Genomic DNA, 27280 nt, shown 5'->3' on the forward strand with positions numbered 1-27280 from the left:
AGGCTCAAAAGCTAATATATTATGGCATAACTATATGCAGCTGCACAGGCTTTTTTTTTTTAAAAAAAAACCATCTTGCAGGCAGCGAGGAGTCAAGGTCAGTGGCAGTGCAAGCAGAAAAGCGCTGCTGTGACGGCAGATTAAAATGTGACAACGCTTGTATTCAGTGTCTCAAAATTATAACACTAGATACAGCTAAACCACCACACTATAACAGTGACACCACGAACCATAACACTCCTCAAAATAAGGGTCGTCCCTGGGGGCTGTGCGGACTGTGCCTGGCTGCAAGGGCAGGGTCTCCCCGAAGCCCCTGTCCCCCCAGCCCGGGGCTTGCAGAGTGTCACCCCCATCCCCACTGCTTTGGGCAGAAAACGCTGCATCCCCGGTTGCCCTGGCCGTGCTGCTGCCACAGAGCAGGATCATCTGTGCTTCTGCTCCAGGTGTAGGCAAAACCTGCTGTTGAGGGCTTTGCCTTTGGGGGTTTCTTTATAGAGTTGAACCCTCTTATTTTCTAGATCATCTCTCCAGTACGTCAAGAATTATTTCAACTCCCAGCCTGTCCCCCATACACTCACAGCCCTTTCACGCTTTGTATTTCTCCAAAGGATAAAACCTGAATTAAAAAGAGAAAGGGAAAAAAAAAAATCCTAGGAGAATTGTGAGGGTGACGAACAACTTTGCTGTGCCCAGGACCTGCCCTGGACAGCATTTCCTTCAAGCTGTGCTCGGCTCTCTCTGCAATGGCAGTGGGGGAGAGGGGCAGAGGCTGGCTGAGGCCTCCCCGCAGCCCTTCGTGAGGTGGACACCCACAGCCAGCATCCCCCTGCAGTTCCACGGGTGCTCTGGCTGCCACAGTGGTTGGATGATGCTCACCCGCAGGTCTTCTGCCAGGGCATTACTGCTGAGCTCATCGCACCCCTCGCACCTGAGCACGGGAGCTGGAAGACAAGAGTCCCCCCAAAGCTGTGCTCCAGCCTTGGCAGGCTGGGAAGAGAGGAGCCCCATGGGCTGGCCCCACTGCACCTGGGGGTTCATGCCAGAGCCCCCGTGGAGCCCAGCTCCGGGGTCATGCAAAGCCCTGGCTTCTGCTGGATTCGGCCTCAGGGGTTACCCGGGAAGTCTGTGCTTCCCATCACCGCTCCGTGTGACTTCCAGGCAAGCAGCAAACCCACCAGCTCACCGCTTTGCTGCTGCTGGTGGGTAGTGCCCAAACACTGCCTGCCGTCAGCTCCCCATCGCTTTGCAGCACGAGGTACCATGACAGCATTTAAACTGCATATAACATTTATGTCTGTCTTTCAAACATATTCCTTTTGGCACTGAGAACATTACCTTTCCAAACTATAAAACTCACATCCGAACTATGAATCTCACATACGTACATCCGTTGAAGGTACCAAAGCTGCTGGGGAAAGCAAAACGACACAATTTTTACAGAATATTCTCAAGTATTTTCAAAAACTAGCTGGTGATTACCTCTCTACCCCACGCGGTCATAGGTAAGTGCCATTTTTCTTCATTGGTTTCTACTGATTTTAAGAACCAAATCGTTTGTTTCTCTTTTAATTAATTTACTGTCGATCTACATTTTTAACAACCCAGTAGGATCACATTCTGCTTTGCATTAACAAACCTAAATATAAAAATGAATGTGTGGTCAGTCAGTAATAAAAATGGCTGGGGAGAACACTGATGAATTAAGGCAGGTAAACTAAGTGAGTACAATACTATTTCTATTGAAATGTGTGCAAAACTCCTCATGACTTAAGCTGCCAACAATCTCATTGACATCAATGGTTATGTCTGCACCACCTCCTAAGGCAGTTCTCTGAAAAACAAATTCACCCAGCATGCATACTCGGCCTGAAAGCACAGCCTTAGGGACAAGCAGAAAACATCTTCCAGATCTGCTGGAATCCTTTGGGCTCCAGCGCTCACGGCAGACGAGCACATCCCTCGCCGTGCCCACGCAGACCTGCAGCGCGTGGGCTGGAGGCAGAGCCCACCTGTTGATGGTGGCTGCAGCGAGGGCTCGTGCTGGGCACGGAGGCTGGGGCGTCTCACCCGAAGTGCAAAGGTCTCGCTCTGCTTCAGACCCTTTGGCAGGTGATGTGTTTGGGTAACTCCACCACGTCCTCTTCAAATACCCCTGATTCGCACTAGCTTCTCCATGTGGTTCATCAGGAACATGACGTGTTCTTGACTACCTCAGAGCAGCCTTGTCCAGTGGCATGAGGTTCAGGCTTATTCCCTGATCTTGGTGTTCCCTACGGCAGCACGGGCACATCATTATTGTAGAGCACCACGGCTGTGTTGCTGCCGCAGAGGGTGCACAGGATCCCAGCACCAGGGAAGAAAGCCCTGGGGGAAACAAGCTACCACAGCTACCCAACCCATATCCCTGATGGCGCCTGACACAGACACGCGCCTGGTGCACAGAAGACTGTCACAGACTCAAGAAGTCTATGAAAAGGGGGGTGAGGAGAAGCTCACCTCCTCTTTCCATAACCAGTGAAATAAGGAAGCCTTCATCAATTTTTCCATGCATGGATTTATTACGAAATCAGATATTTATGGGCAATCATAACAGTTTCTACAATAATAAAGTTTAATACTTTAAATTACTTGGGAAGATTCCACACGTCCTTAAACACTTAATTTAGTATCTCTATTATTCCTTAAAATGAGTTTTCTTACACCACACAATAAAAACATTGAAGTGTTTCTGTTTTTTCCTGTGCTGCAGTGCACAGCTTCATGCACTGCAGTCTTCGTTCTCACAAGAACATGCTATGTGTGCATCAACAGTGTCCTGCATATCCTCTGACTTCTGGTCAAACTTTGTCTGTTTGTCCATCAGGCTGGTAGCCGAATCTGATGGGGAACAAGAAATGAAAAGTAAACAGTATACTTCAGAAGTGGTTTTGCAAGGTACAGTATTTACCATGCACTAGTCATTAATTACAGCAGGCTTGGCTTCTCCTCACTGGCTTACGTGTTTATATTTGTCTAAGTCATGCAGAGACATTCCAGGAAACCCACTTAATTAATAAGCCAGTTCTACATTGAAGACTACTACTTCCATGTAGAATTTTATTAGTAATATATTTAGGAAAGGATATTGTGGTCTTAAAGGAAAAACAAACTTGGAAAACAGACATGAACCTATTATCTATATAATCTATATCTATCCTATCTAATCTCTTATAATCTACAATATACCTATAAAAAAGACATCCTCCTATATCACTGCACCTGTGTGCAGGAACCCCATCCACACCTGCCCTTCTATTGCCTAAATCCGCTCAGTGAAATAGGATCACGTTCAAAGGCAGCGATCTGTAAGAAGCGAGGACCCTCGTTTCAGGGTGCTGCACGTGATCAGACGTGGCTGAATCCTCACAGGCTGCAATAGGCAGGTTTTCAGCTGAATCACAATGTTGACTGTGCTGTTATCCTGCCTGTACCCTGTTAGTTCATAGCACCATGAAGAGGAGTTCAGTTTAGATTTTAAATGCTGGTATCATGAAAAACAGTAAAATTACAACAGAAAAACATCTCTCTCGCTAAAGAAAGTTTTACGTATTAATGAAAACGGGGAAAGGTCTTCAGTCAATACCGCAGTAAATCCATTCCTACCTGTGGATATGTTATTCAGACAATTCAAGCGGAATAACTGAATCAAGCCACAATCTATTTAGACTTTTGCGCAGCTCCTATTCAGTAGGCTTTCTGTTGACTTACCAGCTGGGAGACAGTGGAAACCAACAGTGACTGGAGTAGTCTTGGTGGCGGAGCATCCTTTCATACAGCGCAGCACAGGCTCTGTAGAATAGCACTTGGACTCTACACCCGCAAGCTGAACTGTCTTCTCAAGCTTCACAAATGAGCGTCGCAGTTTGCAGGCTGTAACACAATTATTGGTGATCGTTTATGTGCTTATGTACAAAATCTTCAGATCTCCCCAGACTGACCCATCTGCCATCGTTGCCAACTTGCAAACAAATTTCCTCTATGAAAACTGTATTTTGATCATAAGTAAAGCAGCATCCCTGACTGTTACAAACTTTTCAAATCGGCTAATTAGATATGGAGCTACGGAAAGTTAGTTTCGAATGCAACTGGTTTGTTTCTAGATTAGCATGTAGAAACATAGTCTGATATACTTTCTAATAAACATTTTGCAAAGTAAGCTGGCTCACACAATAGCTGCAAACCCACATTCGAAAGCTTTGAATATTCAGCAGTGGAAAGAAAGGGGGGATTTCTGAACAAATGAAAATAAACACTAAAGAATTACACTATTACCACTGTCATTCAGACTCAAAATTGCTGCAGAGACCAAAAGTCATTGCTGCCAGCCAATAATATTGATCTTGTTTTGGATTCCCGGTACAAGCAGCTACAAGTGTGTGAGAAGCTAAATGGACCACATTTATTCCTGACTATAAGCTTTATTCTCTAAAATTCCATCCATCTCCACTGTATGTGAAATGGAAACACAACATGTGGTCACTACCAACCGTGTGAATCTTATTGTGTACATGCCTGTGGACTCCATATCCACCTAAAGCAAGTTTGACGCCCAGTATTCTTTACAAAGACACAGCAGAATAACAGTTGAGGTACAGCTAAACATGTAGAAGCCACCTCCAGGGACCGAGGAAGTCCTTCCCACCAGGACAAGTCTTCTTCACAAAGGCAACGTGCCTCTTCTCCTTGCGGCACTGTGGTGTGCTGTTGCATCATAACCTCAGCTGAGTGCACCGAGCACACCATAAGATCCTAATCTACTGAAACACTTAAAATACAGCTTTTTTATTTCAACCATGTAATTAAGTCCCTGGAACTGCTCATGCGCTTGAATGCTTTGCTTGACAGGTTGCACTGGTTCAAAAATCAGGTGGTCAGCCAAGGTAAAATAATTACTAATCCCCATCTGATTTTTTGATGGATCAGATAGTGGCTGGAAAATGCTGTTGTGCTTAAATCAAAGCATTCCGTGTGAATTTATCCTCTTACTTTTTTTTTCTGATCTTCTAAAACACTTCAAAACTGAGACAAAGATTTTGTTTCAGCTCGGTTATTTAATGTCAACTGACTTGTGTTTTTTGGCTTGTTTGTTTAACTTGTAATTTCTTATTCCTTTCTAAACTGACAAATACTTTTTATATTTAATATAACTTAATAGTGAACCCTTTTTAAATGCTTTTTTCAAAATGTTTATGGATTTAAAATTTTCTAAATAAATTCTACATTTTCTATACAACTGCAGTAATATTATATTAAATTTATCAGAGCTTGCATACCTCCTGTACAAGGCTTTTCTTCCAAAATCCAAGAATGCCCAAAGCTCACTGCATCTTTAGCTAGATATCCATTGGGCATCCGATATTCCTGTTCACATTCTGCATCATATTTTCCACATATTCCACACATTTTCCCTGCCATCCATAAAGCAACTTGAATCTTCGAGGAAAAAAATCAAAACCAATTCAAGTTAAAAAAAATAACACCTATGGAGCAGATTTTTGCTATGTAGGTCTCTTTCAGTATAAGTTAATGCACAAACATTTAAAATCTCTTTGCTGAGAATTCAAAAGGGTCTGACAGTCAGATGCCAAACTCCCTTGGTGCTGCTGTGGCTTTAACTGTTACGGCCTTTAAAACCTACTGTGGCAGTCTAGTATGTTAAGTTATTAATAGTCTAGACTATTAATATGCTGAAGCTTTTGTCTGATGGATGTTTTCATAGTATAGGTGATAGATACAGCATGGTTTACCGATTTCTTACATTCCCGTTTCACATTCTTTTTAGTGCAACCTTTAAAGCATTCATTCATCTTAAAAGAATGGCTGCATTTTTGCTGATTTGAAGAATTATACATCTGTAAGAACAGTGGACAGGAGCTGAAAACTCATTTTTCTGGCAAATGCACTGCTGGCTCAGTGTGCGTACGCCCACAGGCCCATTTCCCAACACACACCTGCACTGCAAGAAGAAGGTATTTTTGTTGGTGAAAGATTCTCACTTCTCCCGCTCGGAAATAAAGAGCAGGACTGTGCAACCCTGTAGTGTCATCTTCTGTTGTGGGTTTTTTGGGCCCTGCACACATTTGGCTTTGCCACTGTATAGTCTTGCACTTATACATACAGATTTAAGGGGATCCTACGGAAATATCTCAACACCCAAGCTTATGAGGAGGAAGAACGATACCCTTAATGTGTATCCATCAAAGTACAGTTTATCAATGCCATAGGCTGGGGCAACAAATACAAGCTCTTGCTTTTCACTGTGGATCCACATGGAAGCATCTAGAAGAAAACAAAATAAAACAAAGCAAAACCCAAACCAAAGCAGACCCAGCCTAGCTTCTTTAAGAAAGAACAAAGCAACCGTCATGTTTCTAAAATGTTCTTTTCCTTGAAGTTCCTCAATTGTTCTAGTCAAGAAACAAAACATACAGCAAAACAATATAGAAAAGTTGGAAAACAATTTTAATGAACACAGATTTATTAATTTTTCTCTGGGTTATTTTTCTTTGGGTTATTAACATATTCATATTTATTTCTAGAAATTATTACAGAGCCGTCTATAATATCTGTATAGTTGTGCAGCTATACAAGGCCCTGGAGTAAGGGAAGTAATGGAGTAAGGAAATACAAAGAACACCGTGACTGTCACTGGAGCCATTTCTAGCACAATTATCGCTTCCCAAGTACGTAACAAATAGGACAGAGCTCAGCACTGGCAGATGCTAACCCAATTTCAGCAAGCCTTAGCTGATTTGTATACTACAGCTCTACAGTCAGGAAACATCTGCATTGTATATAGCCCCTGACTGCATAGCACGGAATGAAACAAGGTCCTCCTGTGTCCTTTCACAGAAAAAAACTATTCCTGCTTTGAGAGAAGCAAGCAGGCTATTCACCAGTTCTCTATGTTTATTCCTAGCAGATTTCAGAATGCTAGCCAAATTTATGCCTACAAATCAAATTAGGAAAAACTCTGATATACAAGTGTGGTGAATTTTAGAAAAGCTCTACTTCAAAATGTTTTAATCAAGCAAGACTTTATAGTATAGCCGAAACACTTCTCAAATTTGGAACTCCAGCGGGAGCTGCAGTAATGTATGAAAAGGAGGGATCTTCACGTCAGTTATATCTTGCTTAGTTTGGCCACTTCAAGAGCTTCAGACTCTAACCAGTCTTTCTAAATGTTCCTGTGCAAGGGAGTACAGTAGGTGTTCTTAAATATTAACCTTACAACCAAAGGTAGAAATACTTATTGAATACAAACTGGTGGAATCTCTTTGATAGTTTTTTTTTCTTTCTTTCTTTCTTCCTCCTAAAACATGCGCGAAAATGAAACAACAGATGCTGCATCACTTACCAGCAGATATGTATGAAATCTTCCTCGTGCGGCTTTCAACCCCATCTACCAGCAGTTTCACCCGTCCGTTCACAGGACGCATATCAATTTCACTGTTAAGGGGAAGAGCGTTCATACCCTGTTTGTATCCCATTCATACACATACAGTGACAAAGGCATTTTCCTGCTCACTAAATATCACCGGTCACAGCATAAGCTCATTTCAACTACTTAAATTACATCGGGGTATTCTTGTCACCTAAGATAACATTGTCAGCATCATAGAATCATAGAATCATAGAATCATTGAGGTTGGAAAAGACCTCTAAGATCATCGAGTCCAACCGTCAACCCAACACCACCATGTCCACTAAACCATGTCCCTAAGTGCCTCATCTACTCGTCTTTTAAATACCTCCAGGGATGGGGACTCAACCACTTCCCTGGGCAGCCTGGTCCAATGTTTCACCACTCTTTCAGTAAAGAAATTTTTCCTCACGTCCAATCTAAACCTCCCCTGGTGCAACTTGAGGCCATTTCCTCTCGTCCTATCGCTGGTTACTTGGGAGAAGAGACCGACACCCACCTCGCTACAACCTCCTTTCAGGTAGTTGTAGAGAGCGATGAGGTCTCCCCTCAGCCTCCTTTTCTCCAGGCTAAACAACCCCAGTTCCCTCAGCTGCTCCTCATAAGACTTGTTCTCCAGACCCCTCACCAGCCTCGTTGCCCTTCTCTGGACACGCTCCAGCACCTCAACGTCCTTCTTGTAGTGAGGGGCCCAAAACTGAACACAGTATTCAGTATCACATTCAATATGCATGGAAAGTAAATAAGGGAAATGCTGAAATCCCATGGGCTGCTAACCATTGCAGTAAAGCTCAGATCTAAGCTCCTCTCATGTTAAACGTGGATGAGGTAGTCCCTCACGCTCCCAGCATCTGGCAGGAGTTACTTACTGACTGCCAAGCTTGATGTTGATTGCTTTCAGGTTCAGAGCTTCTTCAGCATTCCTCATCATCACCAGGAACTTAAGGTCAGAGCTGCAATCCTGAGCCAAGATGTGGTAGCAGTTTGCCGGCATTGTGTAGTTAAACTGAACTCCGTTAAAGGTTGTGATCTTGTTGTGGGAAATGGAGCAGCAAGCTGGTTAAATAAAATGCCAGTGAGATTTCCTTTTCCATAAAAGAAAGTTATTAAATGTCAGATTTTATTTTTAGTGCCATATTATTTTAGCTTTATATTTTTTTCCACTGTGATATTTTTGTATGGGTTACAGGGGCTTTTGGCTACTAAGCACTCATAAATTTTTAAAAAAGCATGGAAAATATACTCCTCTATCTAACAAAAAATAATTGCCAGAAAGTTTAAATGTTACCAATTCAGATAATTGGTATCTTGATCCCTGAAATGCTGATGATTTCTGTACTGTATGCACAATATTCTCTCCCAGTTGAACCATCCTCGCGTTATTACAGCACATTTCCTAATTAACTGGAGACAAATAATCCCAGAAAAATTCAGAAGGTGCTCAAGTAATCTGGGAAACTGAGGATGTCATGCTTCTGAACCAGATTAGACCCTGACCTTTCAAATTCTCGAGCACTGCAGAGGGGGCTTCAGCAAAGACATTCCAGATGGGAGGCTGCAGCTCTGAAGCTGGTATCCTCGGACCTACAGGGAGTGACAGGGGAAGCCTCATGGCTTTTTCATAGAGGATCATCTGAAAAGGAATTCAAAAGCACATTCAAAACACACTTGTGCCAGCTATTCACAGCAAACAGCTGAGATCAGCTGTTTTCTCCTATTTGGAAATTAATTTCAAATTCTTCTACTTTGGTTGACACAGAATTTATGTGAACATAATTCATCTGACTCACTGTCTATGAGCTTTTTGCTTCTGCTTACAGTTTTCTCTCATGGTGTGGGTCATCATTCAGATATTATTTGGGAGAGAATGAATTACTCCCCTTCAAAGGTGGCTAGATGAACACTTATGGAGCTACTACAGATGGAAACGCATGTCATTATGAGTACCCACAGCACTCTCTTTTTTCATGAATAAAATCACGCTATGAATATTCCTGGATGTAATATAAAAAGGTTGAAAATAAACAAAAGTTGTTTTCATCATTTGCACACAAACTGATGTTTACTTAATTTTTCTTTCTCAGAATTGACCCACGGTAATTAAAATGCAACAGTCTCACTTTTCTACTAGGAAAAAATAGGAGAGCGATAATAATATTTCATAATTACATCAGGAAGCTTGATAACAACATCACATGTCCTTGGAGAAGTTAGAGCCACAATCACCCTGGCTTGTCGAGAAGGATTCTTGTCCGTTTTTTCAGACAACCCCAGCATAAACGCAGCGCCAGGGACAAACTTGTAAAACCTTCAAAAATTCAAATCAGAAAGGTCTGGTGAAATAGAGAAACAAAAAGCAGCACACGTCCTAACCAGGCCTTCTCACATCTGCGTGTAGTATACACATCGCACATCTGTAAGCAGCATACCGAGTCTGCAGGGTCAGCGGTTAGGTCCCCATGACCACTCTCTGCTTTACTGATCAAGTGTTCAGTGAAAGGATGGATCTGTTCCTCAGTTTTCAGTAATTATGTCCGGTATAAAGAACTGCTGTACATTACAATAGGTTGGGCTATGATCTCCCACTCAGCTTTTATGTCCGAAGGCAGTACTCAGATAGATCAGAGAATAAAGTAATAGCCGGTACTTTAACTGCTAGAACCTCGTGGGTAGATGCTGATTTTTGCCAGTTGACCAATATCATGAACGAGTGTCACTAAAGACTAAAACCTCACCATTCTGCTATGGATCTGACGCCTGAAGGAACTTTAGGCCACTCCAGTTTCACTTGTACAGCAGGATAGGCAGCAAACCGCCCAGTTACCAGCTCAGCCGACATCTTGTAGTCCTGGCAATTCCGGCCCCATTTCAAGTAAGCCTATAACGGAGAGAGAAATGGCCCATTTTTAAATGCATGGAACATGGTTTTCCTGTGATGCATACAGCTTTATATAACTATTTTTGAGCCTTACCGCTGCCTTGTGAGCATTGAGGACTGAAGCATCAGCGCAGAGCTTCCACTTGCTTGAATCTGTGAGGTTTGACACAAATACCTGCACCCGGGGCCTTATGGAGTCAATGTCAGCATATACCACGAGCTGGAGGCCTCCTATCTTCTTATCGTTACGAACGCCATGAAGAAAAACAGCTAATACTGGTGTGTTAACATCTCCCAAAAACTTAGGCTAAGAAGAAGGGGGAGAAAGTATGCAAAGAATATCATTATAAAAGAGTTACCATGGAACATTTTAGATGCAAGATCTAGATGGAAAAATGGAAAATAAGCAACTGAACTGCAAATATATACCAGCATATGTACCACACATATATACATGCCTATAAACTCTCATGTATATGTCTTTAATGTGCATGTGCCTCTGCATGCACAAATGGATTTTATCACTGTATTTTATATGAGCCAAAATTTGTGCCATTTCCTGAGCTACAGCTGATGCCATGGAAATATTCATATCATTAGGATACAGTATGATAGAATCATAGAATACCAGGTTGGAAGGGACCTCAAGGATCGTCTGGTCCAACCTTTCTTGGCAAAAGCACGGTCTAGACAAGATGGCCCAGCACCCTGGCCAGCCGATTCTTGAAAGAGTCCAATGTTGGGGAATCCACCACTCCCCTGGGGAGATTATTGCAATGGCTGATTGTTCTCATTGTGAAAAATTTTCCTCTTGTGTCCGATCGGAATCTTTCCAGAAGTAACTTGTACCCATTACCCCTCATCTTTTCCAGTAACGACTATATGATTTGGGCTTCATTTTTAATACCCATATATTTGCCTTTGAATGAAAGAAAAGTGCTTTAACTTGACTAACAACATCAGCTGTCAGTTGTACTCATCACTCATTCTCACAACAAGAACAACGCCCAGCTAGTGTCCTCCTGTTTATCTGTCTGGTTGGTCTGTTGGCTTTCACCTCATACTTCAGCTGTGAGCTCTGTGGGGCAGGCAGGTTTTGAGTTTGCACAGCACCCTAGCACAGAATATAATCCAGAACATTGTCTTCAACATCAAGAAGCTCCCCCCTTGAAGTAGGGCCTTAAGCACGCTATGACCTGCAATTCCTTCACTCCATCATTAGACTTCACTTCACTTGCCCCAGAGAGCAAGCCTGCACGCATCAGACTGGGTGCTGGTGAGAAGCCAAGGTGCTACATGTCACGTCTGGAGCATGCCTTCTGCTGAGGCTCCTCTTAGCCTCGGCCTCCACCACCAATGTCCTTGCAATGCCACTGCAGCACCTCAACTTCCCTCCTGGTTGCAGAGGTCACAAGATCAGTCTCTGCAGGCATCTGTTGGGTCGGATTGCCATGAGGGAGGGCTCGTGGTGCAAGTTAGAAGAATCCTCACCTCACTGCAGAGGAAAGTATGTGTGGAAACTATGGTGTGTGTCTCACTCTTGACTGATACCTGAGGCTTGAGAGGTTGGTATTTCTCTCTTCCCATTATCCTAGCTGTACAATTACTGCAAGTGCACAGCCACTCTGCCATTCTTCCAAGCTGTCAAAACCCCCTAAAAATGATGCAGCTAACCTGGGAAGCAGCTCGAGATGAGGCACGACTGGATCTGGTAGAGGGGTATGTGCTGCTAAGTCGGTCAGCTGGGAGTTTCCTTTTTGGGAACTGCAAGAAGAAAACACATCATGCTCAAGAGGGTAACTGAAAAGCATGCTTGAAGAAATTGCATGAGGCAGTGCTGCAGAATACTCCCTGTCATGGCACTTGGTGTTGGCAAACTTGCGTTCCAACACTGAGCAGCTCAATGACTTGCAATATTACACACTTTGTCCTGCTTAGTACATGTGATCTAGCTCTGAAAAATCTTGTTTACCCAAATTTATCTGACCCCTCATAAGAGACAAATAAGGAACACGTCTAGATGAGAATTCCCTGTGTGAAAAAACAATGGACCAGAGAAAGTCAAATTGAACCAGCCTCTCGATTCAGTATGAAAGACCAGAACTGATTCATTTTACTTCTGGAAGGGCCTGATCAACTGGAGGACACAATGAATGGACCAACTGAGTGGAAAGGATCAACTGAATGGACACACACAGCTGAATTTTTTACTTTTTGAGGAACACTAATAAAAAGTACACTGCTCCTGGCTGGATCACGCCCTAGTAAAAATCTTCCGCTGAACTAAAGTACCATAAAATAAAGTATCCTCCCACATTTGTCAACATAGCTATCCCAGTGTGTATCAACAGTGATTCCAACCCAAGAAACCAAGTGATCAAAGCCAGTCAAATGACCCAGGCTCTTGACGTTAGGATCTTTGTTCCTCCAAAGTTTGTGTCCCAGTCCCTTGTACTGTCTTGGCGGAGCTTTGCATCTACTTTGCAGAGCCACAAATGGCATCATGCGCACAATACAAAGGAGAACATAGCTCTCTGTATTTATGCATCTCAGAAGAACCGCCACGGTTGATTTGGTGTTCGAAATGTTATCAGTACTGTAATTTTCCTCGACAAAGAAAACAAGTTGCCTTTAAGGTTTCCATTTGACTCATGGCAGATTCCATACTTAATTTACTGAGGAAAGAAAAACTCACCTCTTGTCTATGCGCTGATTTAAAGTGATACTGATAAATCTCATCATCTCCCTTTGAAAATGATAAAAACAAGAAGATGAAAAGCCTCAGAAGAAAAGAAATGCTGCAATTACATTGACATCTGAGCACTGGGAATTAAGTAAGGATTTTACTAATTCTCATTCATACATAGTTCTGTATGCTTAGTCACAAGCACAGAATGCAAGACTTGAAGTAGTTTATATAAAGCATTAATGTTCCTACCACAAAATTAAGACAGAAACATGCAATGCATATTGACGGGAAGTAGTAAATGGGCAAAAAATGGTTCCCTGCCTAGAACAAAAGTTTCAACAAACTTGTGGAAACTTTTGAGATGCTTTGAAGTAGCCATTTGAGCCAATGATTGCAGGTGTGTTTGCAGAATAAATTTTGCAATTTTGTGTTGCTAAAATTTACTGTGTCAACTCATAATTTCCTGATTTATGATGCAAAGCCAGCTGCCATCAGGAATGTGATTCACAAACATTAGCAGCATCAGTCAATTTACTGACAAAGTTACCCATATTTTGGAATATGTGCTGCTGCTGCTGCTGCTGCTGCTGCTGCTGCTGCTGTCGCTGCTGCTGCTGCTGTCACCTTCCAGATGTCCTGAATGATGCCCATGGCTATGGTGACTCAACGACTTGCTGCTGCTGCTACTGCTGCTGCTACTGCTGCCATTCAGATGCCTTGAGTGATGACTATGGCTATGGTGACTCAATGACTTCCTGCTGCTGCTGCTGCTGCTGCTACTACTACTACTACTGCTACTGCTCCTGCTACTACTGCTACTGCTGCTCTTGCTGCTGCTACTGCTGCTACTGCTGCTGCTGCTCTTGCTGCTGCTGCTCTTGCTGCTACTGCTCTTGCTACTTCTGCCACTACTGCTACTGCTGCTGCTCTTGCTGCTTGCATCTTTGTTTCTCGCTTGCTTTCCTTCATCATTCTCATCTTCATCCACAGCCTTTTTACGATCAGGAGAAGCAGCAGATGATGAGGAAGAAGAGGAGACAGTTGAGGAGGCAGAAGATGAGCTGGAGGGATTTTTTGCATTGGGGTCTGTCCCAAGCTCTGTTAGCATAGTGTTTCCTTTCTTAGAAGGTTGCTTCTTCTGGTGTCGTGTTTTATTTGCAACCTGCAAAAACAGTTCAAAGAGAAGTGCAAGAGCGGGGATACATCTGGTTTTGTATTTACAAAGTAAAACCTCTCTGGGTGTCAGACAAGCTGCTCACATCAGCCTTTCAAGGAACAACAACTTCCCTGCCTCACTCACTGCAGAAGCTGCAGAACCCTTGGATCTACTCTGCCCAGCTGAAATCTAGCCCAGCACAGAGGACCAGCCCCAGCTGGATGCACCCCGTAGGGTCAGTTCCTCCAGATGTGGCACTGGCTGGCAGGCCTGGCACTGGCACCTTTCAAACTAGCCCCATCCTTGCTTTCCCGTGCCAGCTTTCCACACTGAACTTCAAACCCCTGGCTTCATTTATGGGAAAATATTCCCCTCTCCCATACTCAAAGTCTCTTACCTTGAACACATTTTCAATGCCTAGAATCTTCTTCAGTTTAGCTTGAATATCCTCGTATGGAGATGTCTCATCCTCTTCCTCAGACTCCGAGTTTACCACATGAATTATTTTGGAAGCTGCTCTGGATCCTGCCTGAATCTCCAGCTGAATTTTGTCAATATCAGCATCTGTTTGAACTACACACCAATTGCACACGTTAGAAGGTTATACTGCTTCAAATAGCACCGACAAACCTAAGACAACAAGGCCCGTGCTCGATATTGTACCTGGCATCAAGACTATTTTAGCTTCATGTTCTCCAATTAATCTGTGCAAAAACGTATTTTTTAGGAAACTGGCATCTCGTGACCTTCTGGAAAAGCAGAGCTGACAACCAAGATGATGCAGTTTGATGCAAATGTCTCGTTTATGAGTTTTTCTTCCTGTGCCATGGCGAAGATCCTCTTGAGAGCTATAGGCATGTTTCCTTGGCATGCTGTCAGCTCCTTGCTGCATTGGAGATGAGTATGTGAATACCACTGAGAGCATATCATAGGCAAGAGTAAAACTCCAGACATGTGCATCACAGAGAGGGTAAATATCACTATATAAGCAAAAAGAAATAGGTTACCATTGTGAAACCTTCACTGGAAGCTCTCTCTGATGGTTTGAAAGGTTCTTCCACAATATTTGATGAAGCATCTTCTGGGAGAATTGAGGTCCTCTTTTCAACACCCAGTTCTCCTATATTTCTTGATACAGCAAAAGCCTTATGTCTGTTGAGAGATGCACAAAAATGGTAAATTATTCCAGCCCCTTGTCTTTGGATTAAATATGTCCCTGTCAGTATCATGCGACAGCACAGAGGTATGTTGGGTATGAACATAGGGATTGTATATACAGCTATAAGTATAAATATTATTAAAGACAAACAAAAGTTCATGACAATCATCAGTTCCTTGTATCACAGGAAGTTTTCAAAATCTAGATAAATTTAAACAAATGTCCAAAACATGAAAGGCATTCATTTAAAAATAGAAATTAAAAACCCTAAAAGGCAATAAAAAGAAACAAATAAAAATTAAAAACACAAAATAATAATAAAATAATAAACAAATTAAAATAAAAAACTCCTAAATAATTTAGGTATCTTTTGACTTTTAACTCCCCTATTTCCCTTACTTGCTCTTTCTCCCAAAGGTTATGCTACACCCTGAAAAATCACCCTGCCTATCTAGAAACCTCCATAAGAAGTCAGTGAATAGTGAACTTTGTAAGGTTTCAGCAACAGAAAGTATTCTGAAGTAATGCTACTGTACCTTCCAACCACTATCTCAGTTTCCTCATGGCATGGATTTGTTTCAATCTTAATGTTTTTTAATTTCATGTCTATCTTGGCATCAAACTTCATTGGCACTCTTGTCAGGACCTTGCCTTGAATTTCAACAGCATGTTGAAAGTATTCTGTGTTGACACCCATTGTTGCAACTGTATGTAGGTATAAGCTGAAACAGAGTGAAGCGGTCAGATGTAAGAAAGGTGCTCTTTTTTAACATGCGCTTCTGCCTTTTCATAAAAAACCTCCATCATATGTACAGCCTTAGAAACCTGCCATACCTTGGGCTTATGTCAGACCGAATCTGCACGGTGGATTCAAGAAACTGGGAAGGTCTAAAATCTCCAGTTAAAGGGGGGGTTATCTTTCCATCAACTGCAAAGGACAGAGCAACATTTAAAAACGGTAAAAGTGAAAGAAAGGATTTGAATTCAAGCAAGGCACAGTTTTCAGGAAGAGGTAATATTTTTGTTTACACAAAAAATATGTCTGGAAAACAAGATGGACTTTGGGGTACATGAGATCTTTTATGAGTCTGAAAAATACTGAAAATATACAGAAAGCTTGTTCTATAGGCAAAGCTTCTGATGCAACATACTGAAAAAGGAAATAAATATATAGTAAGAAAATAAAGAGCTGACCCAAATTGAAAGTTTGTTAATTAGTATAACGTTAAAATTTCAGAAATGCGTGGAGCCAGAAGACAGAGTGAAAGGTGGGCAACCAGGCTAAACAAGCCCTGCTCTCCAATCTTTCCTCACATCAAGTGTGAACATCTTTCTTGTACTGCGGACCCAAAACTGGACATTGTACTCCAGATGCAGTCTCCAGTGCGCTAAATAGAGGGGGAAAATCATTTCCATGCTAGCTCTGCTCTTGCTGCTGCAGCCAGCGATGCAGTTGGCCTTCATCACCACAAGAGCACACTGGTGATTCGCTATACCAGCTTGTCCACCAGGCCTCCCTGGCCCTTTTCTGCAAAGCTGCTTTCTGTCTGGGTGATGCCCAGCCTATATACTTGCATGGGTTACTCCATCCCAGGTGAAGGACTTTGCATTGCCTTTGTCAAATCTCATCACACTCCTGTCAGGCCATCCCCTCCAGCCTGGCAGGGTCGCCCGGGGTGGCAGCCTGACCCCCCAGCGCAGTGACTGCTCCCACCAATTCAATGTCATCATTGACATAGATTTGCTGAGGGTGCCTTCTTTTCCAAAATTCAGATTGTTAAAAGAGACAATGAACAAGTGCTAACGACAGAGGAACGTTGCTCATAACAAGCCACCGATTAGATTTTCATCTGTTGACTACTCTTGGAGATCAGCAGTCCAGACAGCCTTCACTCACTTTGCAGCCTATCCATCCAATCCATACGTCCCCAACTTGGCTACAAGGATGTTATTAAAAAAAAAAAAAATTACAAACACCCACAAAACAAGGGGCAGGGGTTCAAAGATGTTATTAAAACAAACTAAGAAACCAAAAACCAAGAGCAGCGAAGAGTGGGCACATACAAGACCTCTATAAAGAGCACAAGTACGTGTAGTTCACCCTTCATTCCTTACGTGGTGTCAGCAAAAGGAAGGGTCAGGTTTGTCTAAATTAAAAGTCTGCTGCACAACAAACAGTATGATCACCGAATTAACTTCTTGATAAGTATTTGTACTTGCATATTTATTCTTTTAAAACAGAACTCTGTCTCTTTTCACAAGCTCTCTTCTCTTCCTGCCTTCTCTAACGCTACTGGTAGTTCTCTTTTGGTTGTCTTCTATTTTCTTCTCTGTTTAAATCACCATTGGATCCTGCTTAGCTTGTGTGTGCGTCTCTCAGGAGCCACCCCCTTCTGCCCCTGTCTGCAGCCAGGTCCCCATGCAGCTCTTGTTTTTTCTGGGCTTGAATGCTGTGACCTTTCTCCCTCTGGTTTCCCAGATTCTCACCTCACTTTCTCTGTCTTCAATCCATTCAAAGGTGAGGCAGAAATCAGCTGCGTCCAGCTTTTCTTCAAACATCTTCACTACCTCCCCTTCACTACAAAAATCAGTTCTTTTTCTAACTTTCTGTTTTTCCCCTTCTTTTTCCAGCCCCTCTTAGCCTGTCCCTCTCATCCCCTGCTCAGAGCTCGCACAGCTGATCTCGTACTTCCCAACTCACCGTTGAGTGCCGCACGTGCCAGAGCAGTAGTGTATGACCCATACTCCAGCGGCAGACCGGTGCAGGTAGGAACGATGTATCGCAGCTCTCCCAGCCACACCGGCTGTGTCCATTGTCCTGCAATGCCATTGCGGATTTGGCTGACGATTCTCTTCATCACTGTGTTCCTGTCAGCAGGTTCTAGCAGAGTCTGCAGTAAAACAGAGATCCAAGAGGTTGGGATATAAAAGTACAATGGTTTCAAATCTTGCAAAGAAAAGTAGGGGTCCCTGGTACCTTCATAGCCTGATGGAGGACTTCCTTATTGATGTTGACGTAGGCCAGCTCTTGGCCAAATAGTTTCAAGTAGGCTGATATCAAGGGGGTTTCTGTTGGCAGCTCCTTCCATCCCAGCAGCTAGGGAACATAAAGATAAAGAAACAAGCAAAGTTCTTTAATGCAACACTTTACAAATGCTAATTCAGCAAAGTGATCAAACCCATCGCTGACCAAGCTGCAACTTTCCATTGCTGTTTGCGTTTCTTTGCTGCTTTGTAAATAGCCCAGCGTCACTAATTCAGACTGACTCCCTGTCGTTGAGATGCCCACGAACGGCCTCCTGTCCGGTGTTTTGTATTCCGATGCAATAACACTTACACAGAGGATCTGGGCCATTAGTACCACTAAACCCAGTTTGAAAGCACAGCAACAAATCACCTTTTCTCTTGAAGACGAAGGCATATTCTTGTAAACTAAGTGAGGTAGATGAAGGGAGGGAGGAGGAAGCCTGCCAGGCATGAGAGACACACCGTGCCGCAACGTCCACCTCCCCCCTCTCCTCCCTTCCTCCTTCTGCAGCCATACATGAGGTGGGGAGGAGGCATTTGCAGGAGCTATCGCAACCCTCGCAGGAGTGATGTCCCCTGCAGTCCCACTGCAGATCTCTCTTTCGCAGAAATACTCGAGCTGACTGCTGGGCGGGTAGTTTACCTTCTGAGACAGGGCTTAACTAGTACGAGAAGCCGCACTAAATACCCCTTCGTAGAACCCACACATTGCATTGCTGAAAATACCTACAGCTTTTCCAATCTCCTTTATCTTTTTGTATGCGGGATATTCAGCAAACGGTATATTTTGTTTCATGATGACGTCTGTGAGGCCTTCCACGCAGACACCAACCTACCAAAACAGCATGAGAAGGAGCAGTCTGAAACGTACTTACAGAGAGGAAACTTTGTGGTCAATTTTAAGTTTAATTTGCTTTAGTATCGATTTAGGTAAATATTTACCTCCACCAAATCAGCCACTGACCCTGCAGAATACGCCATCAGCTTGGAAATTACGGCTGATGGGAACATTGTTCCCGGGCTGTTCATAACAAAGACATCTCCAGCAGCACCAACTTTATAGTTATCTATGGCAGAAGTAAACAAAAGACACGTCTTTTTTCTAACCATTCTGCTTATCATTCAAGATCATATTTCTGCAGCTTCTTCCATTACTGACTCCAAGATACATCATTACATAAATTTTAACTGTTTAGGCCCAAATTAATAAATGGTTACTCATGCACTTTTAAATATGTGACTGTCACATTTAATTCAATTTCTTATTGAAATGCAGAATGACGTATTTCTCCAAAGGACTTAATGTCTCTTAAGAATGGATTTCTGAAGGGAAAGTTTCCTGGTCACTGAAACGCTTTTACTCACCAAAGTAACCACCGATACGGATGACCTTGCTGTACCGATAGCTCAGCCTGTCCAATTTGGGGGCCAGCAGCTTAAGGGCGATATTGCAAGCCGAAGATCTAAACAAAATGAGAAAGGTAATAATATCCAGAAATAAGCTGCACCCCGTCAGAATATAAACTGAATTCAGTTTGTCAGCACATGCAGCGCTCACTGACAAGAATGTAACAGAACTTATCATTTGCAGAAGATCGCCCACTTGGTTCCTGTCTCTGCTTACATGTTGTACGTGTACGGCAAACTGCTCTTCGACAAAGCCTTCATGTGGGAATACACGAAACTGGCCACTTGCAAATTGCTCTCCTTCATTGCCACGTTAGCTATCGTTGTTATTAAAGGCAGGGCAGGCCTCGTCTCAAAGATAACAGCACAAGCCATCATTCGCACTTCGGGGGGAAGCGACTGGTCTGCCAGGATCTGGATGAGATATCCCTGCACCTGCAGAGGGAAAACACAGTGTCTGGAATTACCAATATTGAGACATTTTTGCAGACCGGATCCACACGTAACCCACAAGAAATATGGGAGAGGGGGTCATTACCCCTGCAGGAAGATTTCCTGATCTTTTTTACTGCACGGTTCCACATCATTTTATTAAGACAACTGAAGGGGCCATGGAGGAACAGCCCCATGGAGAAGGGCTGGCACTGAATCTGAAATAAATGTCCACGTATCAAGGTATTGGGTCAACCCACCACAATCAAAAAGACATCAGCATAGCTTTTTGCATTACTGACATTCAAAGATCGGTGAATAACTTCGGAAGAAACAACGGTAGACAATAAGATAGATTCATTCTTTGGAGTAACTCCACTGACTCAGTGAGCATGCTTCACCATTTTAGACCACTTTTAAAAGGGAAGCTTCAGCAGCTCACCAAAGGCAGTCTGCGTGGGTGCTGTCTCATATAGCTCCTATACCTAAACCATCTGGAAGGCAGGGGTCTTGCCTATGCTCACCGCGCCAGCAACCTCAGCGGGAGGTCAGTGGTGACTCATCCAGCCTTAAGGGAAGGGTCTATAAGAGGCAGAGCAATGTCGGCATTTTGCCTAGGAGGTCAAGAGAAAGTCTCTCTCTCTCTCCTCTTGACTATCAAGGCAGGTTAAATTATATGTCTGACTTTTAGGTGGCTAAATTTCCACCATATATAACTAGCACAGGACTTAATTGGTTATGACAGATGACTAAAGAAACACTGCTGATATCCTTCTGGAAGCTTCCTACTGACTAATAATTATTACAGCTTAGCGGAAAACATCAGCTGAAATATAGAACTGTATTGTGTTGTTCTTAAAAATAATCCTTTTTTTTTTTTAAACATGCTGAATCCACACACATGATACCATTAAATTCATTACCCTTACAGTATATATTCTCTAACTCACTGAGTAAAGAAATCCCTGACAGATCCTACTTACTGTTTTGGGGTCCTTCCAAGCTATTTTTCTCAAGGCCATTATGGCATCAATCTGAACGTGGATGGGGATATCAGAAGCACTGGATGAAGATATGGGAAGGAACTTCAGGATGCGCTTGATGCTGGCTGGTTCTCCCATATTACCAATGCACTTCAGGGCTAATTTCATTTTGTCTTCACGGCCTCTGCTGATCGCTTCATCTGCCAGGTCATGGATGGGCTTAGAGACAAAGCACAGTTCAGTCTTTTCTTCCTAATGTTTAGATTGTCAAGAGTCTTCCCCTTACTCATGGAAAAGCCTATCACAATAAAGCAACTGGTTTTAATAAAATCACTCAGTGATGGCTTCTCTCAGGATTTTACCTTACGATGTGAAAACTGTGTTTTCAATGATGAAGCAAATATCTACATTAATAAAATGATTCATTGCCTTTGTTCTGAAGGAGACCTATGAAATGTGTATTTGTAAGTCCAATTGCATTTTTATACTGTATCTTAAAAGAATTAAGCTAATGTAATGAACGTTACTAAGCTATTAAGAACAACCTGACAAAAAGCCACCCACCTGAAGAGCTTCTTTAGGACAAGCTGAGGTCTGAGAACAGTATCTATTGACCACAGAACTGTATCCCAAGCAGGCAACTTGCTGAAGCATGGGATTTTTCTGGATTCGAGAACTGGTCATTAAATCCTGTGGGGAAAAAAAGGAAAAAAAAAATTAATTTGGTATTTAATACAGTGCTTCACATAGCTTTCAGAGCAGGAAAATCATCAGATCTTATCCGAGGGGATCAATTTCAGAATGATTATTGTTCACATCCAAACAAATTAAATCAGCTTGTAGACATTTTATTTGCAAGCTTCACTCAGGAGCTTAATTCCCCACTAGTTTCAATATATATAAGTTTAGATAGCACAATTTTGATTTTCCTCGACTGAGCATAATACTGAAAATACAAAGATTATGGGTAAACATCAATCTATAAATGGAATATCCTTAGAACAATGTGCAACTCAATTATATTAATGATGCATTCTCACATCATACCCTTTTTTCCTATTTAAGAAGAAGAATATTGACTAGAGATGGGAAGAATCCTGTTCAGAATAAATGATTCATTATAGTGTCAAAATATTTGATGTTTGCACTAATACTTTCACTTGCAGCACTTGCCAGTTCATAGGAATAGTTTGCAATTAAAAGAGCTATTCAAATGCGATAACACACAAATCACCATTTGTTTCGGAAGTAAGGGATTAAAGTGGGCAAAGTTTTGTCTGTAGAAGGCATGACACGTGATCCCAGCAAACGAAAATGGGAATCATTCTCAGAAGCTGTTATGGGAGAAGGGCTTTTATATCCATGTAGCGAAATGAAAACACAGGACTGAACTCTCCTCTCATATATGTAATGCCAAAAGAAATTCATGGTTCAACATTTGCACAAAATTGGTGTACATGAGAGGAGAATCCAGTCTTTAATGTACTTAATAATCAAAGGTTGTCATCAATTATCATTCCTTTTGTTATCAGATAGGAAAGATTCACACGGATTTACTCACTGCTGCTATTGGAATAGTGTGTTCATCAGCTTTCATTAAATGGAGAGCAAAAGAAACACTTAGAAGAGTCTGAAGGTAGTTAAGGTCATCGTTGCGAATTCTGGTCTTAATGAATTTGAGTGCTTCTGCGGTGCCTGTCGCAGAAACTGCACTCAGCAGCCATTGCCTGCAAGCAGGTTAAAAAAAAAAAATCCTTAATTTTAGCTCTCAATTCTCAAAAAATGGAAAAGTTTCTTGTAAGTTGATGTGATGAAATACCTGTAGCGGGGTTTATCTGAAAATTGTCTCCAGATGGACTCAAGAGTATCAGCGCTTGCTATCCGGCAGAGCTGGACGAGCTCCAAGAATCTGTATGGAACATCGTCATGGAAATCTTGTTGGTTATTCAGGACTATATGTTGCAATGTTTCTACTATCTGTTACAAAACACGAGAGAGAGAGGGCATACATAATTAAATCCTTTGGAATTTATGATCATTACTCTTTCATTAATTCTTTGATTCGGAGAGCAATTTGAAGACCTAAAAATACTATACCCGTTGCTCTGGATTTTTCATCTTGATTAGCTGCAGTGGCATCTGTGGCAATACTGATGGGAAGTGGTAACGAAGGCTTCCGTAGCTCTGCATGGAAATGTCCGGGGTGCTCCCCTGTTCGCTTCTCACTTCAAGCAAGGTGAGTTGTTGTCTGTCAAGAGACAAGTGCCATGGGAGGGATGAATTAGCTCTCTTCCTCAATCTGCTTTGGCTGTTTGTTGGCTCAGTGATACTGTGATGGTAAGTTTTACTCTTTAATCATCATTATTATAGTAAAATCTTACAGTTTGCTAATGGATAAAGCCTTCTAATTGGAACAAAATAGTATTAGAGTTATCTACAATGAAATCGCTTCTGAGGAGGAGCTAAACTGCTGCCTTCTGAATGAGAGCTACCGACTCAGTGTAATCGATGATCTTACTTCTATGTGCACCATCTTCCTCCTGACACTATAAATTAGCCCTTTTTCAGGACAGAGTAGTAAAGTTGCATTCTTATGGTATAAACGAGCAAAAGAGCTTTTCTCCTTTTCTTCCATGTAATTGTAGTGCCAAGTTCACCGGGGTACAAATAAAGAATGGTTCACTGAATTTTTAGGAGCGTAGAAACCTCGAGTATGAGTACTCGCAGCTTTACCCAACTGCTGGGGAGCTCAATTCTCACTTCACTTCAACTGGGGGTGAAAGGGACTGCCAGAATCTATAATTACTCTCACTTTGTGAAGCAAGCCCATGTCCCACCTACCTTGCTTCCATGACAGCAACACCGGTAGGTTCACTGAGTGGTGAGATCTGATACACCTGCTGCGACACCACTTCTGTGATCAGGGTGCCACTGTCTGACTGCTTCAGTTTGTAGGAGAAAGCCGCAGTCCCTTTTACGAGCCTTCCCTTCTGCAGGAGGACAGAGAGACCCAAAGAGTGAATGGGAACAGAATGGCCGTGCTTGTAATCAGGAAGATCTTTTCACATCTCTCGTACCATCATGTCGACAGGACAAGGATAGACGTAAGCCATTCCAACACTCTTCATCACCTTTTCCTGGCAATTATTTTGGTCTACGGTTTTGGTAATGGAGACTCGGCTGTTCTTCCTGTCTTCCTGGATGATGTACCTTGTGTGGCAAACACCTCCAATTCCAGCCTGTGCACATCAACAGAGGCAATGAGACTTCCCAGTTATATCAGGATTTCACTGCATGACAAGAAGTTTTATTGAACGAAGATTCTGAAGGGTCTGAAGGTAGGAGGCTAAGGGCCTACTGAACAGTCTTAATTATGTTTTGTAACCCGTTACCATTACTCACAATTAATCCTACTGAACTAAAAAATAGACATGTGAACAATACTCAGTCAGGGGACTGAGTTTAAAATGAAAAAGTAATCAGTTAATTAATATCAACAATGAACAAATAAAATGGACCAAGTAGCTGTATCAGCGAAGCCGTATAACAAATACATTCATAGCTAATAATTCTTTTTTCTTCAAAGGATTGCGTCTTAAGTCTTAAGGGCAGATGTCTTAAAAAGAATCCAGCTCAGATAATTCGTTCAACACATATGCACCCATCTTCTTCTATGTGAATAAAAATTGACCTTTTTTGATGATTTTTCTACATTTGAAAGTAGATGCAAATAAACAGAATCTTGAAGGAAGAGCACCTAAACAGAACACATCCTTTCAGTCAAGTAGCTTTAGAATGGAAAAAACAAACCTCTTGCAATTCATACACGTTCTGTGATTTTTTAATGGTTATCTGCATCATGTTCAGTATTCCTCTCACTATGTTAATACACATAGCGGGGCAGTCTTCTGGGCCATAAATGTTCCCAATCCGTCCGCTACTGTATTCAAACTTGAAGGGCTGGGTAAGACATGAAGAAACCATTTGGGTGATTTTGGAAGATGGAGTAAATGGGTCCCTGGGCCAGATGCCATTGTATTCCTCGAATAGTGGAGAGCGGATCTGAGAGGAAATTAAGAAGAGATACTTATGTGAATAAAATTACTTTGGTACTAAATATGCATACCGATTGGAAGAAATTAACATAATCACTAGTTCAGTATGCTTTCCTTCCAAATACAGGCTTAGCAATTCATACAGCAGTTTATTCTTTTGTCTCTTGCTTACACTATTGCAAAACCAGTATAAACCCTGTGGGCTCAGCAGTGCTATTTTATCTTACAGAAGCAGTTAACATATCGCTATTATCTCCCAGGGACATTTTAAACATTTTACTTGCATTAACTCTATAGGGAGCAAGGCTGATTCAAAAAGTAATTAAAAAAATTCAAATAAAATTCTCCCTATTTTTTCAGGCTTAAAATAAATATTCTGCTTTAGGTGAAATTTAGCATTTAAAAAGTTTATATCATTCTAAATGTCAGAAACTTATAGTTTTAGAGTGTTTCATTTTAACCCGTCCCCTTCCAATTTTTTTTTGCTATATTTGATACATATTTGTGAATTGCTTAAATCAACCTTTTCTTTTTTTGTTAATAATGAACAATGTAGCCATAAACCTTCCCGCCCCCACCCCCCACCCCCATACTGAGACACAATGTAAATCAGGAGCAATTTCAGTAACTTTGGCAAAGTTACTGCCAGTTTAGGTGTCTCGGAGCACAGCCTGGTGCACAACATGTAAGAATTTCCGGATGAAGACTATAGTGCGAAATGCAGTCCCTAGCCCTTAATTTTGGCATCTTGCCCTCATCAATGAAAGAGGATCTACAGCTCAACTACAGCCAGTGGTTCAGCTCTGGCACTGAACTCGGTGCTCAAAAAAGAAGCTCTGATTTGTAACTAAATTGAACACACAAATAAAAGTATTTTTCTGAAACATTTATTTCGGATGGGTCAGGTCCTATCTCTATTGATGTCGGCAGAGGCATGATTTCACATGTACAGATCTTTTACTGCATTATCCAAACACTAAATATTATTACATGCTCCTTTTTGATGCCTTTCATTTTTTAATCTTTCTTTTATCACTTATCACTTTTTATCTTTAGCTTTTAGCACTTTTTAAGTCTACCTTTATTAATTGCCTGCATGACAATGATTTTACATACCCAGGTCCTGGCTTCCCACAGGAGTTAGAAATGTGTGTTGAGACTAGAATCAAATCTTAAACTCGGAGCAGCCTTGAGTGCCTTGAGTTAGAAATAACCATTTTCTAACAGAACCCCTGATTTTGGCACCTCTATTTCCAACACAAAGTCTTGAGGAACACCTGCTACGAACAATTTCCACAACAAACACTGGTAAGTGACTGGAAGCCAAATCGCTCATCACTTCTGAATCTTTAGCTTGCAGATCATTCTCCGACATCTACAGCGCTAAGTCTCCAGTTGCGTTTCCTACAGCTTTCCTAAACCACAGATTAGCCGGATGCAATTATGACTGTGATTTCTAGTTCACTGTTGCGTGGTCTGTTTGGAAGAAGACACGGTACCTTGAGGAGGTAAACGTTCTCTGACAGCCCACTGATCTCTAGTTTGCCGCTCAAGCGCACGCCGACTTTGGCTAAACTTTTTTCTTGAAGCCCGTTCAACACCCAGCCTTCATAGCTGTACAAGTGGCTCTTTCTGCTACCGAATCCGGGGTCTGTGGGGAATAACAGGCACTTTCACAATACTTGCAAGCGTGTTCTAATAAATAGAAATCACAACAAAGTCACCGAAAGAAGCTTGTGGAAGGAAATCTACTTACCAATGTCAAACTTCTGGCTACCTGCAAAAAGAGATGGAAAACCAGATGAGTAACGTTCAGTCTAGATCCAATTGTTGCCACTGAACTTAAGGAAATTTTGGGAAAGAGAGATGAAGAAGGGATATGTAGGCTTACCTACAAGGGCGAGCGCTAGTGCGAGTATAATTCCCCTCATAGTGAAGGTGACTGGGGCTCTGCCGGACATGGGGAGACTTTTATGGAAGAAAGCTCAGGAACACGTGGCTGTGTTCTGCTGAATTCTCAAGTTTTTTATCA

The 27280-nt window shown here is 42.1% G+C and overlaps 1 protein-coding gene across 1 annotated transcript; it reads right to left on the minus strand.

Annotated features, from left to right (window-relative positions):
* Window positions 1–2758: 2758 nt before the first annotated feature.
* Window positions 2759–27209, minus strand: LOC143160523 (vitellogenin-2-like). The gene is made up of 35 exons (XM_076338262.1): window positions 27140–27209; window positions 27005–27025; window positions 26748–26899; window positions 25004–25255; window positions 24271–24432; window positions 24035–24183; window positions 23291–23441; window positions 23013–23170; window positions 22755–22920; window positions 21758–21883; window positions 21194–21412; window positions 19996–20213; window positions 19737–19834; window positions 19314–19438; window positions 19102–19203; window positions 18322–18441; window positions 18046–18235; window positions 16179–16272; window positions 15881–16066; window positions 15193–15337; window positions 14849–15071; window positions 14583–14758; window positions 13577–14191; window positions 13036–13086; window positions 12015–12104; window positions 10435–10647; window positions 10198–10340; window positions 9632–9770; window positions 8960–9095; window positions 8332–8518; window positions 7397–7488; window positions 6221–6318; window positions 5313–5472; window positions 3748–3909; window positions 2759–2877 (listed from the first exon to the last, which is right to left on the minus strand). The coding sequence occupies exons 1-35, from the start codon at window positions 27207–27209 to the stop codon at window positions 2759–2761; spliced, it is 5508 nt and encodes a 1835-aa protein (XP_076194377.1).
* Window positions 27210–27280: the final 71 nt, after the last annotated feature.

This window comes from Aptenodytes patagonicus, chromosome 5, assembly GCF_965638725.1.
Source record: "Aptenodytes patagonicus chromosome 5, bAptPat1.pri.cur, whole genome shotgun sequence".
NCBI classification, from domain to species: Eukaryota; Metazoa; Chordata; class Aves; order Sphenisciformes; family Spheniscidae; genus Aptenodytes; species Aptenodytes patagonicus.

What these genes read in the sequence shown, in the direction of transcription:
- LOC143160523 (XM_076338262.1), bottom strand. Translation starts at nt 27,209, where the DNA reads ATGTCCGGCAGAGCCCCAGTCACCTTCACTATGAGGGGAATTATACTC. An exon ending in CGGTCTGACATAAGCCCAAG is followed by an intron (nt 16,067 to 16,178) that starts GTATGGCAGGTT and finishes ACTCTGTTTCAG; the next exon opens with CTTATACCTACATACAGTTG. An exon ending in AGAAAAGCCTTGTACAGGAG is followed by an intron (nt 3,910 to 5,312) that starts GTATGCAAGCTC and finishes ATTGTGTTACAG; the next exon opens with CCTGCAAACTGCGACGCTCA.